Source organism: Phoca vitulina, unplaced genomic scaffold, assembly GCF_004348235.1.
Source record: "Phoca vitulina isolate PV1807 unplaced genomic scaffold, GSC_HSeal_1.0 scaffold68, whole genome shotgun sequence".
NCBI classification, from domain to species: domain Eukaryota; kingdom Metazoa; phylum Chordata; class Mammalia; order Carnivora; family Phocidae; genus Phoca; species Phoca vitulina.
The window spans coordinates 5,166,381-5,192,838 of record NW_022589771.1 but is presented as its reverse complement, the minus strand read 5'-3'; the positions used below and the strand labels follow the sequence as shown (position 1 = coordinate 5,192,838).

The window sequence follows — 26,458 nt, the reverse complement described above, 5'->3', positions numbered from 1 at the left end:
GCTGGAGTCCCTGCACGGCCGCCCGCCACGGGGACGGGGCCGGGGAGCACCGCTGGCCAGGGCCCCCCGCCGGCGGTCCTGGGGGGGGAGGTTGCCCCGGGGGCGTGGGGGAGAGGTTGCTGAGGGCCTCGCGAACACACCAGCCGTGGACCCGCTCCAGAGGCGGCGTGTGCAGCCCCGGTCCATGCCCGGAGTCGTGGACCGGCTGCTTATTGGTTGGCTCGTAGGCGACAAGCTATTTAAATGTGAGGAATGTGCCAAGTTGTTCAGCCGCAAGGAGAGTCTGAAGCAGCATGTCTCCTACAAGCACAGCAGGAACGAGGTGGGTGGGACCCGGCTTCGGCTCCGCGGGCTGGCGTGGGCTGGTGTGCAGGCGGGGCGGGCGGGCGGCAGGCCAGGCTGCCGGGAGGGAAGGTGCAGTCGCGAGGGAGGAGGAGGAGGAGGAGGGGAGGCCGTGGGTGCGGGGGCGGGCGACGGGCTGCGGAGGAGGCTGCAGGGTCCCCTGGGCTGGCGTTTGCCCTGCGGTCCCTGAATGGGGCATTCTTCCGGGGCACCTGGATGGCGAGAGTGGAAATGGGCTCGTGTTCCTAAAGCGCGTGGGAGAGGAGCAGACAGCGGTGTAGACCGTACGCTCTTGGAAGATGCCAGAGCGCTGGTCAGGGGAGGTGTGCTGCGGTGGCGCGCCCCCGCCCCTCCCGCGGTAACGGTGCCCCCTGTCGCCAGGTGGACGGCGAGTACAGGTACCGGTGCGGCACTTGTGAGAAGACCTTCCGCATCGAGAGCGCCCTGGAATTCCACAACTGCAGGACAGGTGAGCAGACGCCACGCCACGCGGGTTCTCCTGCGGCCGCGTGGACACCGCGGCACGCTAGGACACACCAGCTCACGTCTGTCATCTCCCTCTATTCGACTAGCTTCTGAGCAGCTGTTCCTTATCCCGAAGGAGACACGGGTGGAAACTTCCCGTGTGAAGGGGAACGTACCTTCTGCCGTCCTCTTAGTCTTCCAGGGAAGCCGTGCCCCCCCATCCGAGGCTGTCGTGAAGCGGGGGGTGAGCAGGGGTGTGGGAGTGCTCTAGGACCACGGGAGAAGCACCTGCAGGAGGGGGTGACGGTTTAGGAGGAGCGCTCTGCCTCACTGATGGAAGGGCCCCCTTCACTGTCCGCCCTGCGTAGACCAGTTTTGCTCTGTCCACCAGATGGAACCTCGCTCACTCGTGTGCTTGCACAGGCCTGTGGCCGACGGGGCCTCCGTGGGCCCGGGCGAGCGTGTCAGGCCCCGTCCGGCTGAGGTCCCGCTCCCCCCAGCAGGGAGCAGATGCCGTGGTGGGTGGGGGAGGGTCGGGGAATCCTAGCACGCCCAGAGAGGCCGGGCCCAGTGGCCGTGGGCTTGGAGACCTACCAGGTTGGCCCTTGGTTCCGAACTCCTGTCCTGTTGAGCCGTGTGTGTTGGTTCTTGCCCCCCGCCTCTCAGAGGCCCCTTAACCAGCATTCGCTAAGCCTCCGCTGCCCGTCCCCACGGTGGCTAGCACCTCCTCCCCGGCATCCGCTGGCTGCCCCTGTGTGTTCGGGCCTGGCGGCTCCTGTTTGCTCCACGGCTTGTCTTCTCACGGTGCCTTGGTCCCATCGCGGGGCTGCTCCATGTGGCAGGCGAGTCTCATTTCTCCTGAGCTCCCTGCTTCGCAGCATCCGTGGCTATGGCATGAAGTGGTGGCCTCGGAAGCTTCCAGGTGAACTGGCAGGTGTCTGAGGTGCTGCACCCCTACATTCCGGGCTCTGCACCCCAAGAGCCCCCTCAAATCTGGGGGAGATCCCCCGCCGTTTCCACTGGTGCAGGGTCTGTCTGCCGCGCTGGCTGTGTGTGGCCAGAGTCGGGACAGCGCCCCGGGTGGCCGCCTGCGGTTCTGCAGGAGTGCCCGTGCCGTGCCGTGCCGTGCCCGGGCCCTCGGCTGCTGGGGGTGCTAGACTCCGCGAGTCCTCTTTTATCTCAGCTTCTCTGGACGCAAGTGAAGCAGAAAGTAATAAAAGAAGTCAGAGCAGCTACTTGTGCCCATCGGCTTATGGTCCTGTTAAACCAGGCGTGTATTTCTTTTCATCACATAGAAATAACACAGCCGCAGTGAATTAATTTCCAAGGTTAGAAGTTTCAGATGGAAAACAAACAATAAACCCGGAAACTGAGGTCTTTTGTGTAATATATTATTTGCATCTTCTTATACTTTTCCACAGCATTCACGTTAAGGGAATAGACCTTTAAACCAAGATTTCTGCGACGCAGGGAGAAGCTTTTTGAGATGTGTAGACTGATGGGTTCTGCTCAAGCGTTTGCTGAGCGGGACCTGTCCCGGTAGCTCATCTGAGCGGTCCTCGTGGTGTCCTTGACCATCGAGGCAGAGCTAGAGACGAGCACAGGCTCATGCCCAAGCCCTCGAGCAAAGCATGGTCCGTCAGCCTCCCGTGCAGCCCGGCTCCCCCAGAAACCCACCACCCCTCTCCCGGTGTCCCTGCACCTCCACTGGGTCCCGAGTAACAGGCGTTTGCTCTTAGTTGCTGCATTTTATGGAAACGTAAATGTAGACTCTGAGGGCAGGAGGATTGTTGGTGGCAGGTTACCGTTGGGACCAGGCGCCTGTCTGGCTTCCTGAGCTGGTGACGTGCATGTGCGGCGTCAGGGAAGGCCACCTGTGCTGTGGCAGACTGGTCCTGGACAGCGGAGCCCTCGGGAGCGGCGGGAAGTGGGTTCTCTGCCTGCACCACTGGCACTCGTGACAGAGAAGGCTGGAGCCCAAGGACGGCACTGCGCCTTCCACCGCTCTTAGGCCCCAGGATGCGGGCCACCTGCCCGGGAGGGAGGCTCACCCGTGCGCGTTAGTGCAGCCCGGGATTGGTGGGAGTGGGGGTGGGGTGTGAGTGTGGGGTGTGTGTGGGGGGGGGGGGGGGGGGGGGGGGGGGGGGTGGGGGTGTGAGGGTGGGGGGTGTGAGCGGGAGTGTGGGGTGTGTGTGAGTGTGTGGGGTGTGTGTGTGAGTGTGGGGTGTTAGAGTGTGGGGTGTGTGTGCGAGTGGGGGGTGGGAGTGTGGGGTGTGTGTGAGTGTGGGGGGGTGAGGGTATGTGAGAGTATGTGGGGTGTGAGTGTGGAGTGTGTGTGTGTGGGGTGTGTGTGAGGGTGGGGGTGTGAGGGTGGGGGGTGTGAGCGTGGGGTGTGTGTGTGAGGCTGTGGGAGGTGTGAGGGTGCGGGGTACGTGTCTGTTACAGAGGGACTTGGAAGAAGACAGCTCTGCGAACGGTGGGAGAACCTGGGCATCTGTGTGTGGGCCGGGACAGGTGGCAGAGGAGGGACAGGTGGCAGGTGGGGACGGAGCCCAGGGCAGCGGGGGAAGGACACAGCTTCCTCTGAGACCAGGGGTCGGGGCTGCAGTCAGGTTGGGTGCAGGGTGAGGGCCCAGACCGGTGGTAGTTGAGGCAGGGGTGAGGCAGGGGAGCCGGCGTTTGCCTCCCCCGGCGAGGACCAGCTGGCTCGGCCCCGGCGCACCACGCTGCGGTCCCGTGCCGGTCGGGGGCGGCCCCCTCCCCCCTGCCGCAGCTCTGCCTCCCCGCCCCTGCCGGGCCTCGCCGCCGCTCCCACGGCCAGGATGCCGATCCTGTCTTCAGTGCCGTTTACCTAAAAGTCGCTGTGTGTCTGCTTGCTCTCTGGACAGATGACAAGACGTTCCAATGTGAGATGTGTTTCAGATTCTTCTCCACCAACAGTAACCTTTCCAAGCACAAGAAGAAGCACGGGGACAAGAAGTTTGCTTGCGAGGTCTGCAACAAAATGTTCTACCGCAAGGATGTCATGCTCGACCACCAGAGGAGGCACCTGGAAGGTGAGCGCGGCCACCCTGGGTGCGAGCTCCCAGAGCGGGTCAGCGGGGCCGGGGGGCGGGGCCTGCGCAGGTGGGGGCGGGGCCTCAGGATGCGGTCTGGGGACGCCACCGTCCGATGGAGTTCGACTCAGGCACAGAGAGGTACCGGCCGGGCTTAACAGCGTCTTAGCGGGAACACCTGCAAACATCCCGAATGTTCCACGGTGGGGAAGAGTTAAGAAAACCGGACTCTTTATGGGATCGAAGGCTATCCAGTCCTTAAAAGTGTTTTTCCTGAGTCTTTTACTATCTTGAGAAAATGCTTTTGATATGACAGAAAGTAGGGGAAGAAACAGCATATGAAATTGGGCTTGGGGTATACTCTCAGCCTCATGCAAGCAGCAGAATGTTCTGGGCAGACGCTGTGGGCGGGGCCATAAGTAATTTCTCCCTCATTCCTCACGCTGTCTGTGGCCCGGATGGCCCATGCCGTCCGCAGCAGGGGTGCCGGGGAGCTTCCTGTCCATGTGGGAGGACGATGGGGGCCAGTGGGCTTAGCGCGGGCTGGGATGAGGGTGCAGCACGATGAGGGGCTGAAGTAGGATGGAAATGGGGGCGTGGCCGTGCAGGGCCAACAGGAGTCCCCAGTGGGAAGGCACCTGGGCCTCTTGTGTGTGCTGAGCGCCCCCGCCCGGACTTTCTTAAAGGAGCAGCTCACACAGACCCTCTTTAAACGGGCATTTTCCTTGTGATCATCCTGATTATTCCCCTAAAAGCCACTTCTCCCTTGCTGACCAGCCCTCAGTAAGTGGCACTTACTGACCAGAGCACCTTTTTTTATAAAAGTTTGAAAAGAATCATTTGATAAAGAATTACAGATGAAGCACAAGCTTGTTGAAAAAGAAAGCAGAGTTGCATGTGAAGTGTAACTCAGGCACCCACATGTGCGTATACACACATCATCAGCCTTTTCCAAATAAGACGAGTCCTGTCCTGTGTGAGTTTTGCAGCCCACTTTTCTGCCCAGCTGCTGTTCACGTGGCTTCAGGAAATCCACCACTTTTTTTCCCTGTGACCCATCGGGTGGTGCACTCGGGCCTCTCTAGCTACACCTGGTGCCCAGATGGCCCTGGGCAAGCCCCTGTGCCTCAGTCTCCCCCCTAGGCTGGTGGATGGCCGAGCCAGCCCCTGCTGGTAGAGCCCCAAGCCCCATGTACCCGCTGCCGACGGTCCTGCCAGAATCAGTGTCTCCTGACGGGCAGGCACCTGGGCTGCGTTTGACAACTTGATTTCACCACGTTTTACAGCCGACACACGAGTCAGATCGTTTTTTGCGGGAACAAACTGACGTGTCCCATGGTTTTCCCCTTTACATTGGAGCACATTCTCCATGACCGCTTCAGCTCTGGTGTGCTTTGTGCCGCTGCGAGCCTTTGGAGAATGATGTACTTTCATGTCCCGTTGGCCGGGCGTTCTTAAGTCCGGCCCTGCATCCACTCCGTGAGATGCAGGAATGTTCCAGAACAGGTCAGCTGTGGGGAAAGGGACTGAGAGTGAATTTATCTTTTATTGAAAGATTCCCTGTCTCCTGCAAACTTCTAAAAATCCGATTTGATCCCGGTTATGAACAGTTAGGTTTTAAAACCAGAAGGAGTTCATTGTCACTTGATTTTTCTCCCTGATCCTGATTGACCGATTTAATTTACAAGGACGAGTATTGGTATCTTTTTTAACAAAAAATGTCATCCCCAAGAATCCTACAAGAATCCTACCTTTGCCTTGAGCCCGTGGATTGAATGAAACTCCCTTCTTCAGCGTTAGCTCAGTGTAGCTCTCTGACGCCGTAAAACCCCAAAGCCCCGCTGCCCACGTATTTTCCAGGCTCCAGAGGCACGGACTGTGTCCTGTTCCCCGTGGGCACGCACGGCCGCTCTTTCCCCGGAGCCGTAGGAGCAGAGGCTCGCGCAGCTGCGTCCCGTGCTGGGCGCGCCACTCACGCACGCATGGTGCTGCCCAGGCAGCCAGGCTGGCTGAGCGGCGGGTGCCCGGCACACGCCTGCCCCGGTGTACTCACTCTCTCGCTTGGGGGGCGGCCATTCCAGGAGTGCGGCGGGTCAAGAGAGAAGACCTGGACACCGGCGGCGAGAACCTGGTCCGCTATAAGAAGGAGCCCTCAGGATGCCCCGTGTGTGGCAAGGTAAGGCGCCGCGCTCCTTTCTGGAATCCGACCTGGGAGCCCCACCCTGCCCTGCAGTAACGCTCAGAGCTCTCCCCACGGAGCGTCAAGGGAGGGGTCTCTTAGGGAGAAAACAGATGCTCGGGTCATCGGGAGCGCCAGTGTCCACTCGTGTCGTGCCCCTGTCATTGTCCTCCCGTGCTGTTGAGACGCGTCTCCCGTGAACGAGCTGAGAAGTGCTTTCTCCTCCACTGCTGGTTTTCCCTTTGCCGCGATTTCCCCCCGAGCCCCTCCCGGTGCTCGCCGTCTCCTCCGTAGCGTCCCTGACACGTGTCCTTGTGGTGGAGGACCAGAGTGCAGTGTGCCCAGGAGGTGGGGAGTCCCGGGCCTTCACCTTGTCCCATCAGAGCTGGCCCCTGCACTTCGGTGAGGGACAGCGCTGACCCGCCCCTGGCCATGGGTGCTCTGGGGCTCTTGGCTGCTTCCAGTGACTTCTTGTCTTTACCCTGTCTGCCTTGAGAAGACGGGTGTTGGCTGACACCTGCTGCCCCTGCCCCTCCCCAGGAGGCATGCCTCCCCTACCTGGCCAGTCGTCCTCCCACCCAGCACCCCAGAGCAGTGGTCACAGGGTGGTTGGCCCCAAGTCCCCTGAAAATCTGGAAGAGAGATGTCCCATAAAAACACCAGCCTCCCATTCCTCGTGAGTCCTTTCCCTTCATTCATCTCTCGTGTTCTTCTTGTGGAGCACGTGGGGTCGGGCAGGCTGGAGGAGACCTGCTCTCTGGGTTATGTGGCCTTGGGACTGGCCATCCAGACGGACGCTGTCAGATCAGTGGGGCCCTGCAGGTGGTCTCTGTTGCTGTCTCGTCCCCGGAGCTCCGTGCCGGAGGGCACAGGGCCCCAGCATCCCAGCCCGGCTCTAGCAGATGAGTATGGGGCCACGCATGAGCCTCCACGCCCGTCGCACTAGACCAGCAACAGGAGATGGGGGAGTGGGCGTGAATTGTGCCTGAAACCCGGTGCCCAGACTAAGGGTGGCACTCTCCTTTGGTACCGACTCTCAGAAGATCGCAGCCATTTCTGTGATATACTGGCTTCTTGAAACGCCCCATCCTAGTGAAATATTTAAGTGAGCGAATAAAATGGAGCCGGATCCCACTGGTAGTGGACACGAGAGGACAGCTGCTTCTCTGGGATAACGTAGGCTCATATTTAGATGATCGCTGGCTCACATTTCGCTCATGACTCTGGCCCCGAGGTGGGCACCGGGCAGGCGTCTGGTGTTTCTCTGCCTGGTACGGTTTGTCAGGTCCTGCCCCTCTGCCCGTAGGTGTTCTCCTGCAGAAGCAATATGAACAAGCACCTGCTGACCCATGGCGACAAGAAGTACACCTGCGAGATCTGCGGCCGCAAGTTCTTCCGTGTGGACGTGCTCAGGGATCACATCCACGTCCACTTCAAGGTGCCACCCAGCGCCGCCCTTGCCCAGGGAGCTCACGTGGAGGCATGGCAGGCCCTCGCACTCAGCACCCTAAAACACTTGTCCGCTTGGCCACATTGCGCCTCTTCCGATGGGCTCTTGTGACCCTCTGCCGCATCTCGGGCCCCAGCTGCAGGGCTCACATGACAGTTCTTCCATTCCGGGTGCTTCCTGGCGAGGATAGTGAGGAGGTGGGAGCGGGGTGGGTGGGCAGCGAGGATTCGGGGTCATTGTTAAGGGCAGAAGGGCCGATCCAGGGAGCAAAGGAGGAAATCGTAGGTGATGCCAAGGCCAGATGAAGATGGTGAGCACGTGCCCTGGAGATGCCCGTCCACCCACCTGCGGCACAGTGTCTGTCCCTAGTAGTTCCGGCCCCGGGTGCGGGTTGGAGTTTTGCTGGGCAGGTGGGAATCAAAGGCAGGGGGGCGAGGCAGGAGTGTGGGAGGCCCCCCAGTGCAGGGGCTGAGCCACATGGACGAAGCTGGGGGGGGAGGAAGGGCCCAAGAGCATCCGGGAGCCTCAGCCGGGGTTGGAGGGACTTAGACCTCAGTCTGCCGCCGCCGGAGCCACGGAAATGGGGGCCCGGAGACCTGCCACGGAAGGACGGTTTCCTGAGGATTAAATTAGACTCAGCAGAGGCAAAGGGCCTGGCCGGTGTGAGCGCCGTGGCGGCATGGCGCCCGTCAGGTGCTGGTCCTCGGGCAGCTGGCCCTTCTTGAGTAAGAAACGGAACAGTAGGTTTGTGAAAACGTCCCCTCTGCTCCAGGAGGGATAGGGGAGAGACAGGATAGTGAACTTTCCAGAGGACACCTGTCCACCCTCCTCAGAGTCCTAGGTTTTGTTTAAGAAGGAAGCTTGGCCAGCTGCGGTGCACCATCCTGGCGGCCTCCGCTGGGAAGTGGGCAGCGGCAAGGACGGTGGGCCACAGGTCCGCTGCGGCCGTCGGGGGGAGCAGCTGGGACGGGGAGCCAAGTCCCCCACAGGCAAGGCCTCCTCCGCTCCGCACCTGGCCACGGACCCACTGCAGGGCCCCCTCTCAGCTGCTCACCTGGGGCTTCTCCAGCCCGTGACGTGACTAGTGAAGTGTTTCTCGTGGTCTTTTTCAGAGAAGTAAGCGGAACTTTAGGGCGATCCTTGCCAGGCTACATGGAAAGAGGCCTTAGAGACGACCAATCCCATCCCAGGGGGTAGACGCCACCATCACAGTCGGGGACACTAGTGTTCCCAAGTCCAGGCAGCCCCAGGCCAGGCTGCACCCCAGGGATGCAGGGCAGAGGCTTGGTCGGCTTGGCTGCCCCGGGCCGGGCAGAACCGTGTGAATGCAGGCAGGAGCCTGGCGGGCTTCCCGCCGGGATGTGGGGTGCATGCAGGGGCCCGGGGATCCCCAGGGGAGGCAGCAAGCAGGACCCGGGTGGGACTTGCGTGCGGTCTGCCTTCTCCGCGTGGGGCAGTCGTTACTGCTGGGGCGCGACTAAGCCGTCAACGCCGCGGCCACCCTGTGCCGCAGGACATCGCGCTGATGGACGACCACCAGAGGGAGGAGTTTATCGGCAAGATCGGCATCTCCTCGGAAGAGAACGACGACAACTCAGACACGAGCGCAGACTCGGAGCCTCACAAGTACAGCTGCAAACGGTGCCAGGTACACGCCCGCGCCCCGCTGTCGTCCCGCAGACGGGCCTGGGGGCGGCTCCGCGGGGTGGTGGGGGTGGTTCTCCGCCCGACCGCGGTCTCAGACTGGGGGCTGGCGTGCACGCGGCCGAGGGGCCGACCGGTCGGGGGAGCCGTGCCGCACGTTTGCAGCGGCTGGCCGGGTGAGCGCTGGTCCCCGCGTGAGGCTTCAGTGCTCGGGACAAGGGAGCTCGCTCCGGGCGGGTTTGTGTTGTGCTTGAGTGTTGGCAGCCGTGCGCCCATCAGGGCCGGTGGGGGGGGTGAGAGAGCGGAGGTCAGGTGGGTGGGGAGCAGGAGGGGCCCAGGGGCAGGCTGGTCTGGAGGGCAGATCGGCAGGCATCCGCCTCTGCACCCCCCCCACTCTGCACTTTTGAGGCGTCCCTTTCTGTCCGGCCGGGGCGCCTCCATGCGCGGCGGGGCCGTCCTGCTGGACGACGGGAGGCCGGGTGCCGGGCGTGAACGCTGTGCCCGTTGGCAGCTCACCTTCGGCCGGGGGAAGGAGTACCTGAAGCACATCATGGAGGTGCACAAGGAGAAGGGCTACGGGTGTAGCATCTGCAACCGGCGCTTCGCCCTGAAGGCCACCTACCACGCGCACATGGTCATCCACCGCGAGAACCTGCCGGACCCCAACGTGCAGAAGTGAGGAGGCCTCCCGGGGCTGGGGGCTCCGGGGTCGGGCCTGATGCCACGGGGGGCGCGTTCCCTGTGGGGAGGCAGGTGCTCTGACGGGTGAGTCCGTCTCCTCGGGGAGCCCCGCGGCCAGGTCTAGAGGGAAGCATGCTCCCCTCGTTCATCCTGTCCGTCGTCGGTCCTGTCTCCCTCACCTTCCTGGCCTCACAGCACAAGTCGGCCGCATCACAGAATAACGGTGTGATTCTTGGTCTGGCTGCAAAACCACCGGAAGCCCCTTTTCCCCACCGTAGTTAGGCTCCAGGGATGCCAGCCCCGCATCTGCTGTAGCCCGCAGTCGGTGCTGGGTTCAAGAGCGGCGAGGGGCCGTCCCCGGTAGAGGCTGGAGTAGCGGCTCGGGCTGCCTGACACAGGGCCACTGGGCAGCCCCGACAATGAAGTGTACTGTCTCAGTTCCGGAGGCCGGGGCCCCTAGGTCGAGGGGTTGGCGGGGCTGGTTCCTTCCGGAGGGAGCAGCTGTTCTGGGCCTCCCTCCTTGGCGGGTAGACCCTGCTTTCCCCGTGTCCTCACATGGTCTTCCATCTGTGCACGTCCGTGTCCTAATTTCTCCTCCTCATAAGGACACCCGTCATACTACCCTACCCACCCGATGACCTTGTGTCTCTCCTAACGACCTCTGTAAAGACCCTGTTTGCACACGCGGTCAGAGCGTCAGGACGGCAGCCTGTGGACTTTGAGGGGCACGGTTCAGCCCTATTGGAAGTTAAAACCCTCGTGTGTCCACCTAGCCGCTCTCTTGCCTCCACTTTAAGGAGGAAAGGCTCGGGGTGCGTGTACCCTGTTGTGGCCAGGCCCGCCTGAGGCTCCCGTCCGCCCACAGGTACATCCACCCATGCGAGATCTGCGGCCGCATCTTCAACAGCATCGGGAACTTGGAGCGGCACAAACTCATCCACACAGGTAGCGCCCTGCCACGGGGACCGGGACGGGACCGGGTGTCCCCGTGCTCCCTGCTCCGGCAGTCACACGCTCCTCCTCCATGCCTTTCTCTGGCTTCTCCCATCCTTGGGCCCTTGCCACCGCTTCCGTCCCCAGCACGGCCCCCTGCCCCGTGGCCCCGGGTCCTGGGGACCTTCCCACTGCCGAGGAGCCGGCGGTAAGCTCCCGTGGAGGCCGGGGGCGCGCCGGTGCAGCGTGCCATGTACCTGCCGCCACGCTTCTCCGTCACTGCTCTTGTGCTGGGACCGCGGACGTGGACCTGCGGGTTGACGTTCTGACGTGCTTGCTCAGGTGTGAAGAGCCACGCCTGCGAGCAGTGTGGGAAGTCCTTCGCCCGGAAGGATATGCTGAAGGAGCACATGCGCGTGCACGACAACATCCGGGAGTACCTGTGTGCCGAGTGCGGGAAAGGTGCGGGGGCGCGGGGCTGGGTGGGCGTGCGGCCCGGTGGGCATGGGGCCAGGCAGGCGCGGGAAAGATACAGGGGCACAGGGCCAGGCGGGCACGGGGCGGGGCGGGCGCAGGAAAGGTATGGGGGTGCGCGGCCCGTTGGGCACAGGGCTCAGTGGGTATGGGCTATCACCTGCAGGCACAAAGCTGGATGGGCACAGGGCTGGGTGGGCGCAGGAAAAGTATTGGGGCTCAGGGCTGGGTGGGTGCAGGAAAGGTATGGGGGCACAGGGCTGGGTGAGCGTGGGGCAGGCGCGGGACGGGCACGGGAAAGGCATGGGGGCACAGGGCTGGGTGGGTGCAGGAAAGGCATGGGGGCATAGGGCTGGGTGGGCGCAGGAAAGGTATGGGGGCACAGGGCTGGGTGGGCATGGGGGCACAGGGCTGGGTGAGCGTGGGGCGGGCGCGGGACGGGCACAGGAAAGGCATGGGGGCACAGGGCTGGGTGGGCGCAGGAAAGGCATGGGGGCACAGGGCTGGGTGGGCATGGGGCGGGCGCGGGAAAGGTACGGGGGCACATGGGCATGGGGCTGGGCAGGCGTGGGGCCGTGCGGATGCGGGAAAGGTACAGGGGCACAGGGCCAGACAGGCACGGGCTGTCACCTGCGGGCGCAGCGGACACATGGGAGCCGGGGAGCGCCTGCCAGGCTGCTGGGGGGGAGCCCAGACTTGACTCACTTGTGTCACAGAGAAACAAGATGCAAGGGCAAGTGTTTAAATGAGAGGTTAGGGGGAAAATAGGGTGGTCTGCAAGGCAGAGGACGTGATGAGTTCAAGGCACAAATAAATCGTTTTTAAAGTGGGGAAGCAGCCCAGCCAAGGGTTGTCTGCAGCACCAGACAATTCTAAGAACCGCTGTGTGTTCTGCACACACATGCAGAATCCCTGGCTCTTACCGCCTGCTGACTGGAACCAGGGACGCGTTAAACGGTGGTTTATTGTGACCAGTGATGACCATGGCCTTCATGGTAGGCAGGTGAAATTAGTTGAATAATAATAAACCTCTTAACAAAATATTTCACATCCGTAAGTAAAATGAGGAGGAAAAAAAAGTCATCTCAGTGGTAAATTTTTAACCCATTTCTGTTTAAACAAAACGAAACTGTGTAGAAGAGGGGGAGCACGGAGCTTCTCGGGCTGTCACCAGGGCAGCAGGACCGTCCCCATGCAGACACGGGGCACATCAGGGCTGTCGGCTTTGCCGTTAGATCTTTTTTAAAACTGTGTATTTTTATGAAGTCTTTGTTTTTCCTTTACTTGGTTTTTTAAATTAAACAAAGAGTGAAGACAATACCAATGTCTCATCGTGCCACTCATTGGATAGCCCGTTAGCACACGTAAAATAAGATGACATGTAAAAGCCTGGAAGAGTGACCCACAGGGAAAGCAAAACGTGACCCTTTCCCCTCCCCCGCCCTCGACCCCCGTCTGTCTCCCCAGAGGTGACGGTTTCTTGTCCGTCCCCCGAGTCTCTTTGTGCAAAGACAGCGTGCAGACTCCTTCACTGGAAAAGTAATGCAAGCGCCTAACCAAAAACAAATCTTTTTTTCTCACGGTAACGCAAGGTGGCACGCAAGGTAAAGTTGTCGCTTCTGCCTCAGACCTGTTACACTCTTCAAAAGAACCACTCTCACCATTCTGTAGGAACATTCTAGAGGTTTCTATGCTTGTCTTAGTGATGTCCTGGCTCTCCCAGCCCCTTCCCCACTTGCGGGAGGGGATGGTGTTGAGCAGCACAGAGATGGGGAGGGTCAGAGGTAGACCTGGTAGGGATGTCCCCCCCCCCGCCCCGGGGGGTCAGACAGAAGCCATACCTGGGTTCCCTGGCAGGGCAGGGGCAGGTGCCCAGGGAGGGCACTGATGTCAGAACCACGTCGTACAATTTATGTAGCTGGTCATATTAGAAGTATGTTTAATATTTAGCTTCGTGATTTTTTCCATGAATTCTGAATTGTTTCATAAATGCTGGTGTTAGTACTTGGGCTAACACGTTATTTCACACACACTAAATTATTGGTGTGGTCATTTTGCTTTCAGATTACAGTCATTATCACGTACAAGCAAATGCTTGTGTTTATCTGGGTTTTTTATTTTCCCGTATTTTGCTTTTTATGTACTTGGAAATTCATCTTAGAGAGTTTTCATGTCAGAATAGGTAAAATTGCCTTAATTTAGCTCTCAAAACCGTGATAGGGTTCTATCCTGCAGAGTCCTGTAACCAGACCCTTTTACTTCTGTATTGAGGGCTTTTTCGTGTGTGGTCTTTTCATTACAAGCAATGTTGCAGGAAACACCCTCGCGTACTGTTACTTCACATTTTTTCCTAGACATTCTAGGCCTGACTGGGATTTACTCAGGGGCGAAACTGTTCGGAGTGACGTGAGTCCCGGCCCCAGCAGCAGTTTCGGTGAGGAGCAGGATGGGGCAGGATACCCAGGAAAATACCTTGTTCAGAATCACTCGGCGCGCCGTGAAGTACCTGGGACAGGCCCTGGGGAGGCAGTGTGTGGCCTGCATGAGGAAAGCCACCGTGCATTTAAAGATGTAAAGAGGGCCGGCCCCGGTCCAGGCTTGGGAATTCTACTCGTTAAAAAAACCAGTCGCTGGCCCAGAGTAAATTGCAAATGTGATGCAGAGTGAATCCAAGTCCCAACAGAGAGAGGCTTAAAATTTCCACTGTGTGGCAGTCCTGTGTATTTTAAAACTGTTCTCAGATCTTTCTTTAAAATGGAAAGAGAAGCATAGTTTGTCACCAACACGGGCTGCGATGGGGGGTCAGAATGGGGAGGTGAACTTTGTTGTGCCTTTCCTTCTGTGCATTTTCTTTTTATGACCATGCGTCATTTTGTGACATAGAATCCGTTCATTTTAGATGCATGTGGGAGAGGAGTGCAGGTGTGAGACAAGACAACAGGGACTGGTTCTCTTCCATGCATCTCCTCTGCCATGGTCCCAACAGGGCCAGAGCAAAGATGCCACTGTGCCCGGCTCAGCCTGGGGGCGGCCGGTGCTGGTGAAGGGAAGGAGGCAGGCAGACTCGTGGACTTGGGGTGGGAGTGTACATTGGTACAGTTGGGGTGGGCTGTTGGGCGCTGTTAGCTGCAGTTAGAAATGTGGCTTATTTTTGGTACAAAGATCTATTTGCAGCTTAAACATAACATAGCCCGGTTTGTGACAGAGAACAGCGTGACACCCTGAGCGACTCCTTCCGTTGGCCTCAGGGCCCTTGCACTGGCTCTTCCCTTCACCAGGAATGCCGTTTTCCCAAGTAGCTCTCGGCCCCTCCCACACTCCTTCCGGATCACTGTTTAGATGCATCCTCTGAGGGGACCCCCTTCCATCCCACAGGATGAGCCAGCTTCTGGGCCACTTCCATTCCTTCCATTCCTGTCCCTGCTTTATCCTGCTTCTCTTCATCCCTTCCCACGTGGCGCTTGCCCTTTGTTTGGCCCCCTCCCTGTGTAGCTTGGCACACAGCCCAGCCTCTGGCAGCTGGAGCAGACTGGTCCCATGGCAGGCGCTGGCGTGCGGGTGTCTGTTAAGGGACAGATACCAGCTGGGAGTGGTACTTCGTGCTGAGAGCAGCCTGGTGGTAGGTTTGTACCAGCCGGGCCAGATGTGGAGGCGAGTATCAAATGGCAGCACAGACAGAGGGGACTGCACTGGGGAGGGGCCATTCTGCGTGACCGAACGCGCTCAGCAGTGTCCCCGGGTGCCCGTGTGACCTGGCAGGGCTGCTGAGCACCATCCTCGGGGTGACCTCTGATCACCGGTAGCTTTTTCACTGAGTGTGTGGGATTTTTTTGATCAAAAAGTTAAAAATAATTTTTTAAGGGGAAAACACTCTTCTGAAGTCAGCACTGGGCCCACCCGTGTCTTCCAATCCTGTAGCCTTGGAAGCCTTTTCTGGTGGCCGGTCACTTCAGAGACTTCTGCTCCTTCTGCTGGCTCAGGCAGGGCTGTTCTCATGGCTTCTCACAGCATAGCCAGGCCCAGGATTTCATGCAGCCATGGGGTTCATGCAGGCCTAGTTCAGCCAGGCCTGGGCTTCATGCAGCCCTGGGGTTCATGCAGGCCTAGTTCAGCCAGGCCTGGGGTTTATGCAGGCCTAGGGTTCATGCAGGCCCAGTTCAGCCAGGCCTGGGGTTCATGCAGCCCTGGGGTTCATGCAGGCCTAGTTCAGCCAGGCCTGGGCTTCATGCAAGCTTAGTTCAGCCAGGTCTGGGTTCCTGCAGGCTTGGGGTTGAGCCAGGCCCAGGTTCATGCAGGCCTGGGGATCAAGTAGGCCTGTTTCAACCAGGCCCAGGGTTCCTGCAGGCCAGGTTCAGCCAGGCCTGGGGTTCATGCAGCCCTGGGGTTCATGCAGGCCTAGTTCAGCCAGGCCTGGGGTTCATGCAGCCCTGGGGTTCATGCAGGCTCAGCGTTCCTGCAGGCCTGAGTTCGGCCAGGCCTGGGTTTAGTAGGGGCCAGAGCTGGCTGAGACCCTCCTCCACATTCACCAGGATGGGGAGTTTTCCAGGTAACCTGGTGGGGACTCTGTTCAGCACTACAGTTCTTTGGTTGCTGTTACCGAGGGCAGTACTAGCCGTGGTCTGTGTCTGCCCCGCTCCGGAGCCCCTCCAGGAGGTCACTTTCTGTGTGGTTCTGAGTTAGCTGTCCACTGTCTCTTGGCTGGTTCAGTTTGTGGCCTGCAGGATGGGACCCATTCTGCTTTCTGTGTGTGAGCCACCACCCACCTGCTCTTCAGTGCCCCTCGCCCACCCCGCGACCCCATTAGCCCTTCCCACGCAGCATTGCCCACCTCGTGGGCATCCTGTACCGGGACCCCCCCTGCCGCTGACCCCCGGCCCGTATCGGGACCCCCGCCGCTGACTCACACTCTGTACAGGGACCCCCCCACCGCTGACCCCCACCCCATACCGGGACCCCTGTCGCTGACCCCCGCCCCATACCAGGGTCATCCCTTCTCCACTGGCCCAAGTTCGTGAGGTTGTAGTTTATTTCACGTCCTTTAGCAAAGGTACATTTCCTTAAAGGCAGATTGGAGGTCCACGCCTGCGCCTCGCAGCACCCAGCATCCGGAGGACTTACTCCTCACCTCAGTGTGCCCGCCGTCTGGAGCCCCAGCAGCTCAGGCAGGTGGCCCCCTCTCAGCAGATGACTCGGCTCTGTGTCACAGTGGTCACATCCGCCCCTGTCGCTCCGAGCACTGACCCTCAGGTCTGGGCAGGCCCCTGACAAGGTGAGCTGTCTAGACATGGACAGTAAACCCCTAAGGGCCTCTGAGGGCATAAGTGCCCATCTTGCCACTGGTGGAGGGGGCTCTCTAGGAGATTCACCCCCACGCCCTGACCCCCCCCGTTCTCTTGTTCTGCACCCACCAAGACCTGTGCCTGCCCGAGCGTCCAGGTCACGGCCCCTGTGGGGGGTTGAGGCACCGGGTGGGGGGGCTGTGGGTACTTTGGGGGGGTGATCTAGGTATGGGGGTGCTGTGGGTACTGTGGGGGAGTGTCCTGGCCCAGGGTGGGGGATCAGGCACTGTTGCAGGTCTGGGTCGTGGGCACTTTGGGGTGTTAGGGTGCAGGCACTGTGGAGGGTCCAGGATGCAGGCACTGTGGTGGGTGTCCTTGGGTCCAGACACCATGGGGGTTCCTGGATGCAGGTATTGTGGGTGTATTGGGGTGCAAGCACTGTGGAGGGTCCTGGGTGCAGGCGCCATTGGGGTATTGGGGTGTAGGCACTTCGGAGGGTCCTGGATGCAGGACGTATTGGGGTACGGGTACCATGGAGTATTGGGGTGCAGGCACCATGGAGGTGTGTGGGGTGCTGGCACCGTGGGGTGTTGGGGTGTGGGCACCATGGGGGTGTGCGGGGGGGGGGGGCCGGGGGGGGGGGGGGGGGGGGGGGCCCGGGGGGGGGTGCGGGGCGGGGGCACAGGCTGGCTCACGTGCGTTGTCGGCAGGCATGAAGACCAAGCACGCGCTGCGTCACCACATGAAGCTGCACAAGGGCATCAAGGAGTACGAGTGCAAGGAGTGCCACCGCAAGTTCGCGCAGAAGGTCAACATGCTCAAGCACTTCAAGCGGCACACGGGTGAGCCGGCGGCACAGGAAGCCGGGGGACGGGCGGGGACAGAGCTGCCTGTGGCTTCCCGCTTCCTGTCGCTTGGCTCTCGGGAGCCGCCTCTGTCAGAGACCGTCCCCTCCCTGCGAGCACCCGTCCCCGCGTCGCCGCCCACGCACGCAGGAGCCCAGGTCCCCGCTCGGCTCACCAGCGAGGCACCTGCTGAGCTCCCCCAGGTCTGCAGGGCCCGTGCCTTGCACCCAGCCGCGTGCCCGAGCGTGTGCCCACGAACTGATCACCCGAGAGCCGGCTGTCCGTCGCGGCTTTGTCTGGGGCAGGAGACGCTGGAACGTCTTACGTGTCTGTGTGTCCGCGGAAAACAGCGCACCCGCTAAAAGTGATGATGTGTGTTAATTTACAGAGAAGTTTGTGATGCAGCAGGGAAAAAACAGCCTCTGTAGCAACAGCTATGAACTCTTTTCTCATAAAAGACGCGTGTGTGGATAAACGCGTGTGAGAGTGAGAACCAGGGGACGCGGGAACTGAGGGGAGGCTACCCCTGCTGACCGGCTGTGTCTGTGTGAAACTTCTTTCCGTGGTTCCCTGTGTCCCCACCCCCCATAACTGGGTTTTGAGAGCTGCACCACCTGGTCCAGCTTCCTGCGCGCCCACCTCCCTCGCTGTCCCTCCCCCGTCCCCTCCGTGTGCCGGCGCCCCGTCACTGGCTGACCACGGGTGTCTTCCTGGGGAAGCTCTTCCAAGACTCACGCCGCCTTTTCTGGGAAGCGTCCTCACTCCCCAGGACTGGGTCCTGAGCCACCTCCCGTCCCACTCCGCACTCCACAGCCACACAGGCCGCTGGGGTGTGGTCACCTCTGTCCCTGCCTGTCCCTCCACGAGCCACGGTGAGCCCAGGGCCCCGTGCACGTGGGGCTTCACACACGCTCCCAGGACCGAGCGCCGTGGGCCTCTGAAGTCACTCCTCGTTTCCATTTCTGGGGAAACCCTTGTTTATGAGGCATGCTGGGGGTCCTCTTCTTGTCTGTACGGGGGGGTGCTCCACGCGTGCTTGCCAGGCCACAGGCGAGTGGGATGACCCCCCCCCCCCAGACTGAGAGACGGAGGAGCTCTGGGCAGCTGCAGAAATGCAGGTGCCGGGCGGGGCTGACCACACCGGTTCTGCCCGTGCGCAGTGGACGGAGGGCCCGGGGCCCGTGGCCTCGCCAGTCCCACCGCGGGAGGCGCTCGCCAAGCCGCCCGATGCTCCGGTTGCGTGTGGGAGCCAGCGCTTGCTCTCTGGGGTCCCCTGGCCATTCCCTTCCCTGTGGCTTCTGCACACACGGAGACCCTCGGCCGAGGGAGCCCCTGAGGTTAGCGCACCCTCTCCTGCAGGGATTAAAGATTTCATGTGTGAGCTGTGCGGGAAGACCTTCAGCGAGAGGAACACGATGGAGACCCACAAGCTCATCCACACAGGTAAGCGGGGCGCCGGCCGAGGCGCTCGGCCCCCTCCGCAGTCCCTGGCGCGGCAGCCCGCGTGTGCAGGGGTGGGACAGCTGTCCCTCTGCTCCGCGGTGCGGGCTTCTTCAGGGCATTTGTCTGCCCTGCCTCCACGGGTGGGCCCTTGCCCCTTAAAAATCAGTCCACCAGGACTTTCAAACGTCCACTCCCGAATTTTCAAATGCTGGAGCAGCGTCACGCTCTGTGAGGGAGAGGCCGCCGTCCTGCTCATCTCGCCCGCTCGTCCCCACCCCGCCTGACTGGGCAGACGACCCTCGCAGCGCGGCCCGAGGGCGAAGCTCCCGCTCGCCTGTCCTGTGGGCCACGGGATGGCCCCGCTCGTGACCTGTGCTTGTGTCTTCCTCCCCGTGTGTGCGGGAAGTGGGCAAGCAGTGGACGTGCTCCGTGTGCGACAAGAAGTACGTCACCGAGTACATGCTGCAGAAGCACGTGCAGCTCACCCACGACAAGGTGGAGGCCCAGAGCTGTCAGCTGTGCGGGACCAAGGTGTCCACCAGGGCCTCCATGAGCAGGCACATCCGGCGCAAGCACCCGGAGGTGAGCCTGGGGCGCACGCGCGGCCCCTCCCCCCCCCCCCCCCCCCGCCCCGGAGCTGAGCCTGGGGCGCACGCGCGGCCCCTCCCTGCCCCCCGCCCCGGAGCTGAGCCTGGAGCAGGCATGCGCGGCCCCTCCCTGCCCCCCGCCCCGCCGCTCGGAGACCCGACCGCACTGGCTCGTGGACCCCTCTCTGCAGACCCAGGCTTCCTAGAAGCGGGGCCGGGCGGTACATTCCCCCTGCCCCTGGGAGGCGACGAGCAAATGAATGAGTGAGTGAATGAATGAATGAATGAAGAGCTTCAAACGTATTTTTTGCTGAAGTTACAGGTTCTCACTGGAATTACAGCAAGACAGAAGCACAGCCCTGGTCCCTTCCCTCCGTCCTTCCCATTGGGGTGGCTGACCCGGGGCGCAGAACGGGGGCCTCCCAGTGCCGTGGGGGCCGAGGCTGGTCTGAGCCCCGGGGGGAGCAGTTGCCCAGGGGCAGGCCGACCCTGCCCGCCTGGGCGTGTGTTCCAGAGGAAGGTCCGGGGCATTAAATAATTCACGTACTTTAAAGAGAGGCAAAGTGAAAAACACAAGTAGAAAAACACGCGGGTCCGTAGCTATCAGATCGCTTTGGGGGCAGAAGTCACGGACAAAAGCATCCCTTGGTCTGCCTGGCAGAGAGTACCCCACTCGGGACCCTGTAGTCCCGGCGGGTGAGTAGAGGAAGCCCAGACGCAGGTGTCGGCCTTCCTGTCGGCAGCCGATCTGAGCTGCTGGGAGGAAGGGTGACAGCCGTTCGAGGAGGAGACTCGAGCAACCCAGCGTGCACACACGTGCAGAGGAAACATACAAGGTTAAAACCCAAAAAAAGCCTTCAGCCTCGCCGACGCCCGGAAACGCGAGTGCCAACCAAGGATGCCACCCGTCGTCTGGTGGATCGGACTGACGGTGCTGGCCGGCTGGGGGCGGCGCGCTGGTCCCTGACGTCCTCCTGGGGGCAGCGCGGCCGTGTTGGGCCCCTCCCTGCAGCAGGAGCAGTGTGGCTACGGCGTAGCGTGTGCTCGGGGTGTGAGACACACGTGTGAGTGGCGGTGGGAGCGCGTCCTACACGCTGCACGTGCGCATGCGACGCTCCCCGCTGTGGAGTAAGTGGTCGCGCAGGGAACAAGACGGCGTCGTGTGGCGGCCGGTGTTGAAATGACCCGCGCCGAGCCGCCAGCCAGGCCTCCCACTGTGTCGGCCGGCCGCGACACCGGGGCTCGGGGCCCAGGGCAGGCGCTGCAGGCCCCCGTGTGCGGAGTCTGCAGTTTGTGCGAGTTCTCTGTCGCTGTTTGAGCTTCGGTAGTTACCGGTATTCACGAGGAGCGTGTAAGCCGGGCCCTGCAGCGCGGACGCGTGATACGCGTGGCTGGGTGCAGAGAGGGGCCTCGGCCGGCACAGAGGTGCTCAGCGAGCGCGTCTGTCCAGCGAGTCCTGTCAGCAGGGTCGGAGAGCACTCCCTAAGGGGTTGATCACTCTGCAAGGTGAGCTTCCTGTGCCTGCTGCTCAAGTGGGGGCGGCGTGCGCCACGAGCCCCCTGAGCATGCCCGCAGCGGGCAGAACAGGCGTGCTGGCAGGGGAGGGCTCGCGGACGAAGGGCAGAGGACGCGCAGCCCTGGCCCTTCTCCGCTCTTGTTTCCCCAGGCTCCGGCCTCTTCTCCTGGGGCCGTTCCTTTGGATCCTTTCACCCTCGTTTCATTCTGTGTTGTTCAGACACACACGTACGAAGCCGCCGCTGGTGGTGAGCCCGGGGGAGCCAGCCGTAGAGGACGCGTCTCACCCTCCCAGACCTGACGGTCGGGGGTGGGAGACGGGGGAGAATAGGAGGTAGATGAGAGCTGAGAGTAGTTACGAGGAACACATCACGTGTCACAGAGGTGACCCCGGGCAGCTGAGAAGGTGGCGGTGGGGGGCGGGGAGGGATACCTGGGCGGGCTCTGCCGCGGTTGCTCACGAGGCCTGGCTGTGTGAGTGTGCGTGTGGCCGGGAGGGGACAGGGATGGAGGTGGTGGTGCCGCTTGTGTTTATTGTGGCATTGATGATCCTGGTTGTGCTGGTAGGCTTGCCGATGGTTGTCACGGTGACGATGCGGGGGTGCTGGTGGTTACGGTTGTCGTGGTGATGATGGAGGTGGAAGTGAGGTGCTGGTGACAGGGGGTGAGATCACATCAGTGGCGCCTGGCCACTTTCACTCCGCGTCCTTTGCGAGCATCACAGCGTAGGTCCCGAGCTGAGCCGGGTCGGGAACCCAGGGTGCCCATGAGCGATAACAAGAGTCAGTTGCCGGCGCAGCATCCTGGGCTCATCACCTGTGCTCACCCACAGGTCCTGGCCGTGCGGATTGATGACCTGGACCACCTCCCAGAGACCACCACCATCGATGCCTCCTCCATTGGCATCGTCCAGGTACGCACCGAGCAGGCCCATGGCCTGGGGCAGGGAGGCTCGGACAGGTGTTGTGCGGAGCTGGAAGCAGAATTCCCTCTTCTTCAGGGACCTCAGGCTTTCTTATTAAGGCTTTCAATTGATTGGATGAGGCCTACCCACAATATGGAGGGTGATCTGCTTTGATTAGAGTCCACTGATACAATGTTAATCTCATCTAAAAAAATACCTTCACAGCATCTCTGCTGGACAGCCAAACACGTGGGCACCCTAGCCCAGCCATGTTAACACGTAAAATTAACTATCACAGGTGATTTCCATAAAAGGCCAGCATAACTAGATTGTTATAACTAAAATAACTTTATTAGATGAACTTAGTTTTTAAAGAACTTTTAAGCCAATGCCTTCATAAAAATGGTGTTTTATTGTAAAGGGACTATGCCATGCTCTCAATTACTGTAAAATCACGGTCACACCTCTGTATTTGAAGCAGTGCTTTGAGCAAGTGCTCAGGTGCTGGGTTGTAGTGAGTGAGCACGAGAAGGCCTGTTCCCCTCCTCTCTGTAGTGCCCCAGACGCCCACGGCCCACGTCCTGCCCCTACGAGGGCAGTCCCATGATGGCCTCGCCCTGGCAGGCTTCCTCTGGGTCTGTCTGCTGCTGGGTGGGATCTCACCATGTGGGATGGCACGAGAGGCCCAGAGGCGTGGTTGGTGACCAGGATGGCCTCTGACACCCAGCCCAGGCGTGGCATCGGCCTGGTTCTGGAAATTTGGTCACACTGCAGCAGTGTGCCCTGGACAGGCAGAGAAGCGTGCAGGGCACCTGTCTGGGGTTGCCGTATGGCTGGGCACGGTAGTTGTCCCCAAAGGGGATGATGGAATGTTCTTGTAGTCAAACCCGTTCTGATCCAAGGCCGTTTCTCTCGTGAATTTGCTTCAGCCTGGGGACGAGAGCACAGGCATGAATGGATTTTCAGCCTCAGGCTGAGCTCACGAGAGCTGAAATGGGCGTCAAAACTGTGTCTTTAGAGATGTTCACATTCCAGCACAAAGTGTGGCTTTTAAAAATATGACTTATATGTAATTTCCTTCACTTTTTGAAAGAAAGTGAATCCAACAGGAACATGCCCCATCTCTGGAAGCACATGTGAGCAGACTTGCTGTGGTCACTCCGATTCCTAGGGCCATGTCCGGGGACCGTGCTGGGACCTCTGTGGCCACCATGGGGACACAGCCCAGTGACCCGGATGTTGCGAAAACTTGTGTTCCTGCAGCCTGAACTGAGTCTGAAGCAGGAAGATCTGGCCGAGGGGAAGCACGTGAAAGCCGCCAGAAGGGCCCACAAGAGGAAGCAGAAGCCGGAGGTGGAGGCGGCGGGAGCCCCGGGGCCGGAGGAGGCCGCCTTCAGCGAGTACTCGGAGAAGGAGCCCGTGCTGTCGGGAGTGGGGGACGAAACCGACTCCGCGGTGCAGAGCATCCAGCAGGTGGTCCCCTTCCTGCGGGGGCGGGGCATCCGGGGGAGCAGCTGGGGGGCGCGGGGACCTCACCCGTACCCCTGCGGACACGCTGATGCTGGCCGGGGCCCCGCGGTGGCGGGCGCTCCATGGGGCACTTCTCCTATAAGCCAGCGTCAGCGACGCACTTCCCAGCTCAGATCTAGAGGTCACACTTGTCACTGTGAATCGCGGCTTGACCGTGGCGCCTGGGCGGGACAGCCGCCCCCGCCCGCGTGGGAACCGGGTGGTTTCTGGGGTTATAAGAGGCCCACGTGTGTCCCCTTAGCGTGGGAGTGGGGCCCGCTGCATCTGCCCCTGGTGAGGTCACACCCGAGGTCCCTGGAGGGTCGGCGGAAGCAGAGATGCACGTGGCCAGCCCGTCTGCTGCTTTTAACGGAAGCCTCCGATTCGCTCTCTTTGGTTTTGAGGCTCGCGATTCTCTCACCGACGTGTGTCTCGTACTTGGTTTTGGGCGCTAATCGTAACCGCAGACATTCTTGCACTTATTTGGCTGTTCGTTCCTCTCCGTGGAGAAGATGCTGCTTCTCCTGGATTTTCTCACTCCTGGTGCCGCAGATGTGGGGGTTGCTCTTTGTAGCTTGATCGCTGGGGTTTTCGTTCGCCAGCGACAAGGTGCGGCAGAGGAGCGACCGGAAAACGCAGAGCGCGCCTTCTTCTGCCTTTCTCGTCGTTACTTTCCTCTGTTTTTGCCCTGGCCCGTGAGATCTTTTGTTTTTCGGTTCAGCGAGCGGCTCCGTGGTCCTGTCTGTATCTTACTGCTCTGCTTCACTAGAATTATTTTTCTGGGACAAAACTAACTTGGTTTAATCCTTCACCAAAAGACGTTTTCCTGTCTTCCTTCGGGCCAGGCGGGGGGCCGGGCATGGGGTTCCTGCAGCGGAAGGCTCTGCCGCTGGCCGTTCTGCAGACTGTTAATGGTCCTGCATTGTGTGTGACCCTTGCAGGTGGTAGTGACCCTGGGTGACCCCAACGTGACCACTCCGTCGAGCTCAGTGGGCCTGACCAACATCACCGTGACCCCTATCACCACCGCCGCTGGCACTCAGTTTACCAGTCTCCAGCCCGTGGCCGTTGGGCACCTAAGCACCCCGGAGCGCCAGCTGCAGCTGGACAACTCCATCCTGACCGTGACCTTTGACACGGTCAGCGGCTCCGCCATGCTGCACAACCGCCCGAACGACATCCACATCCACCCCCAGCCCGAAGCCTCGAACCCGCAGTCCGTCGCCCACTTCATCAATCTGACCACGCTGGTCAACTCCATCACGCCCCTGGGGAACCAGCTCGGCGACCAGCACCCGCTCACGTGGCGCGCGGTGCCGCAGACGGACGTCCTGCCGCCCGCCCCGCCGCAGGCGCCCCCCCCGCCGCAGGCGCCCCCCCCGCCGCAGGTGCCGGCCGAGCCCCAGCAGCAGATGTACAGCTACTGAGTGGCGCGCCCCGGAACTCAGACAGAGACCGACACACAGCTGTTCCTTTTTATTTTTGAGATTCGTTTGCTGGATACCAAACCGAGAAAAAAAAATCATTATGGCAATGTGAGGTTGACTTAGCTTTGCAGAGCTCTCCCCGGATCCCCCGCCCGGCATCACAGTCTGTCGGCGCGCCTCGAGTGACCCCCGGCAGGTGGCCGCACGTGCCAGCCGCGCGGCCCGTGCCCAGCAAGGTGGCGCGTCACTGGCCCAGCCTTGTCGCGGCGGCCGCCCCCGGCAGAACTCAGTCTGGGGGACGCGGGCTCTGGGAAAGTGGGGCAAGCGGGAGCAGAGAGGCGAGTGATATGTCAGGAGGAACACAGTGGCTCGCCTGCCTCCTTCAGGGCGTAGTTACCGCAGCGGGGGACGCAGTGAGGATCCCCATGGGGCAGCGCGCCGCGAGGAAACTCCCGATTTCTCGCTTCTGGGTGTTTTTGGCGAATGAGCAGTTAGACGTTAAAGTGACATTTATTTTCTTTGAAATTTGAGTTGAGTCAAATTTGTTATACAACTTTGGGCCGAAGATGTGTGAGAAGGCACCCTGTGGCCGCGGACGACCCTCTGGGCGCAGTCGGTCCGGGCGAGGGGTCCCTGGGGTCGCTGACTCGGGCCTCAGAGGTGTCTTTGTAACATAACGTGGATCGATGTTTTGTATCTTTTTTCTTTTTTTTTTTACTTTATTTCAAGCCTGTGTTATGTATTCAAGACTGTCGTGGCCACGTTGGTTTTTGATTTTTAACATGTTGAAGTCGTTTGCACTGTAGGAATGTTGGTCCGCGTGCAGCTCTGCATGGCTTCTCAAGCACAAGGGACACAGCACCGCGTGTGACAAGTCCCTCTGGTGGCTCCTGCAGAGCTGCCTGGGGATCCTCTGCCAGCCAAATATATTTATTACGGCTGAGACTCAGCCAAACCCACCGAAGAACAAGGAAGAAATTCGTGTTTTCTTTCTGTCACAACTGAATTCCAAAGGTTGACGTGTTTTAAGACCAGTGTTCTAGAAGAATGTTGAACGAGCTTGGCTCTTCACAGCAGGAAAATAGAGGTTTTTCTGAAGTACAGAGGTACTGCCGTTTCCTGCCGGGCAGCAATGAAAGCAGAAGAGGTTAGTTCACGAGGAGAAGCGTGAACAGCCTTCGTGGACGAACGTGCCGAGTAACAGCCACGTCTCCGTCCCTGGGACATGCGCTTTCACGCACGTGAGCACCTGTCAGAGGCGCTGGGCCAGGCTCACGCCCTCCTGCTGCTCAGCCAGGGACACGGGCTCAGTGTTTACCCTCCTGATACCTTGTAACGCTGTCCACAATGACATCATAACATTTGCCTTATTCTGGCCTCCTCACTCTTTATCGTGCATCCTATATTCCTTGGGAGATCCACGTGGAGGAAAGAACGACAAGGAGTCAAGAAGTGGATACATAGGCCGGAGGAATCTTGTGTTGCCAGTGAGGCTAAGGATGATTCATTCTGCAAAATGCAAGTTTCCCAGCACTTCACTTTATTCCGAGTAGCAAGATTCTGAGGCTAGGGCTAGAATTTGTTTCGTGCAATGCATGCCTTCAGAACTACGGAGATGCTCACACACGCAGTACGTAAGAGGGTCTCCAGACACAGCTCAGTCACACTTCTGTCTCCTACCTGGCGGTCGAATTCATAGTGGGAGATTATTTGACTTTTTAATTT

At 60.4% G+C, this 26,458-nt stretch overlaps 1 protein-coding gene across 1 annotated transcript in view; it reads left to right on the top strand.

Moving 5' to 3' along the window:
- The window catches only part of PRDM15 (PR/SET domain 15), a 61,927-nt gene extending 37,194 nt beyond the window's left edge, over positions 1 to 24,733 (top strand). Inside the window, exons 8-22 of the mRNA XM_032392540.1 lie at positions 228 to 322; positions 724 to 811; positions 3,696 to 3,863; positions 5,945 to 6,039; positions 7,349 to 7,480; positions 9,006 to 9,140; positions 9,648 to 9,811; positions 10,683 to 10,762; positions 11,093 to 11,212; positions 17,214 to 17,345; positions 18,708 to 18,791; positions 19,198 to 19,373; positions 21,726 to 21,806; positions 23,061 to 23,270; positions 24,248 to 24,733. Coding sequence (XP_032248431.1) covers positions 228 to 322; positions 724 to 811; positions 3,696 to 3,863; positions 5,945 to 6,039; positions 7,349 to 7,480; positions 9,006 to 9,140; positions 9,648 to 9,811; positions 10,683 to 10,762; positions 11,093 to 11,212; positions 17,214 to 17,345; positions 18,708 to 18,791; positions 19,198 to 19,373; positions 21,726 to 21,806; positions 23,061 to 23,270; positions 24,248 to 24,733 — 2,246 coding nt within the window. The remainder of the gene's footprint in view (positions 1 to 227; positions 323 to 723; positions 812 to 3,695; positions 3,864 to 5,944; positions 6,040 to 7,348; positions 7,481 to 9,005; positions 9,141 to 9,647; positions 9,812 to 10,682; positions 10,763 to 11,092; positions 11,213 to 17,213; positions 17,346 to 18,707; positions 18,792 to 19,197; positions 19,374 to 21,725; positions 21,807 to 23,060; positions 23,271 to 24,247) is intronic.
- The last annotated feature ends 1,725 nt before the right edge of the window (positions 24,734 to 26,458 follow it).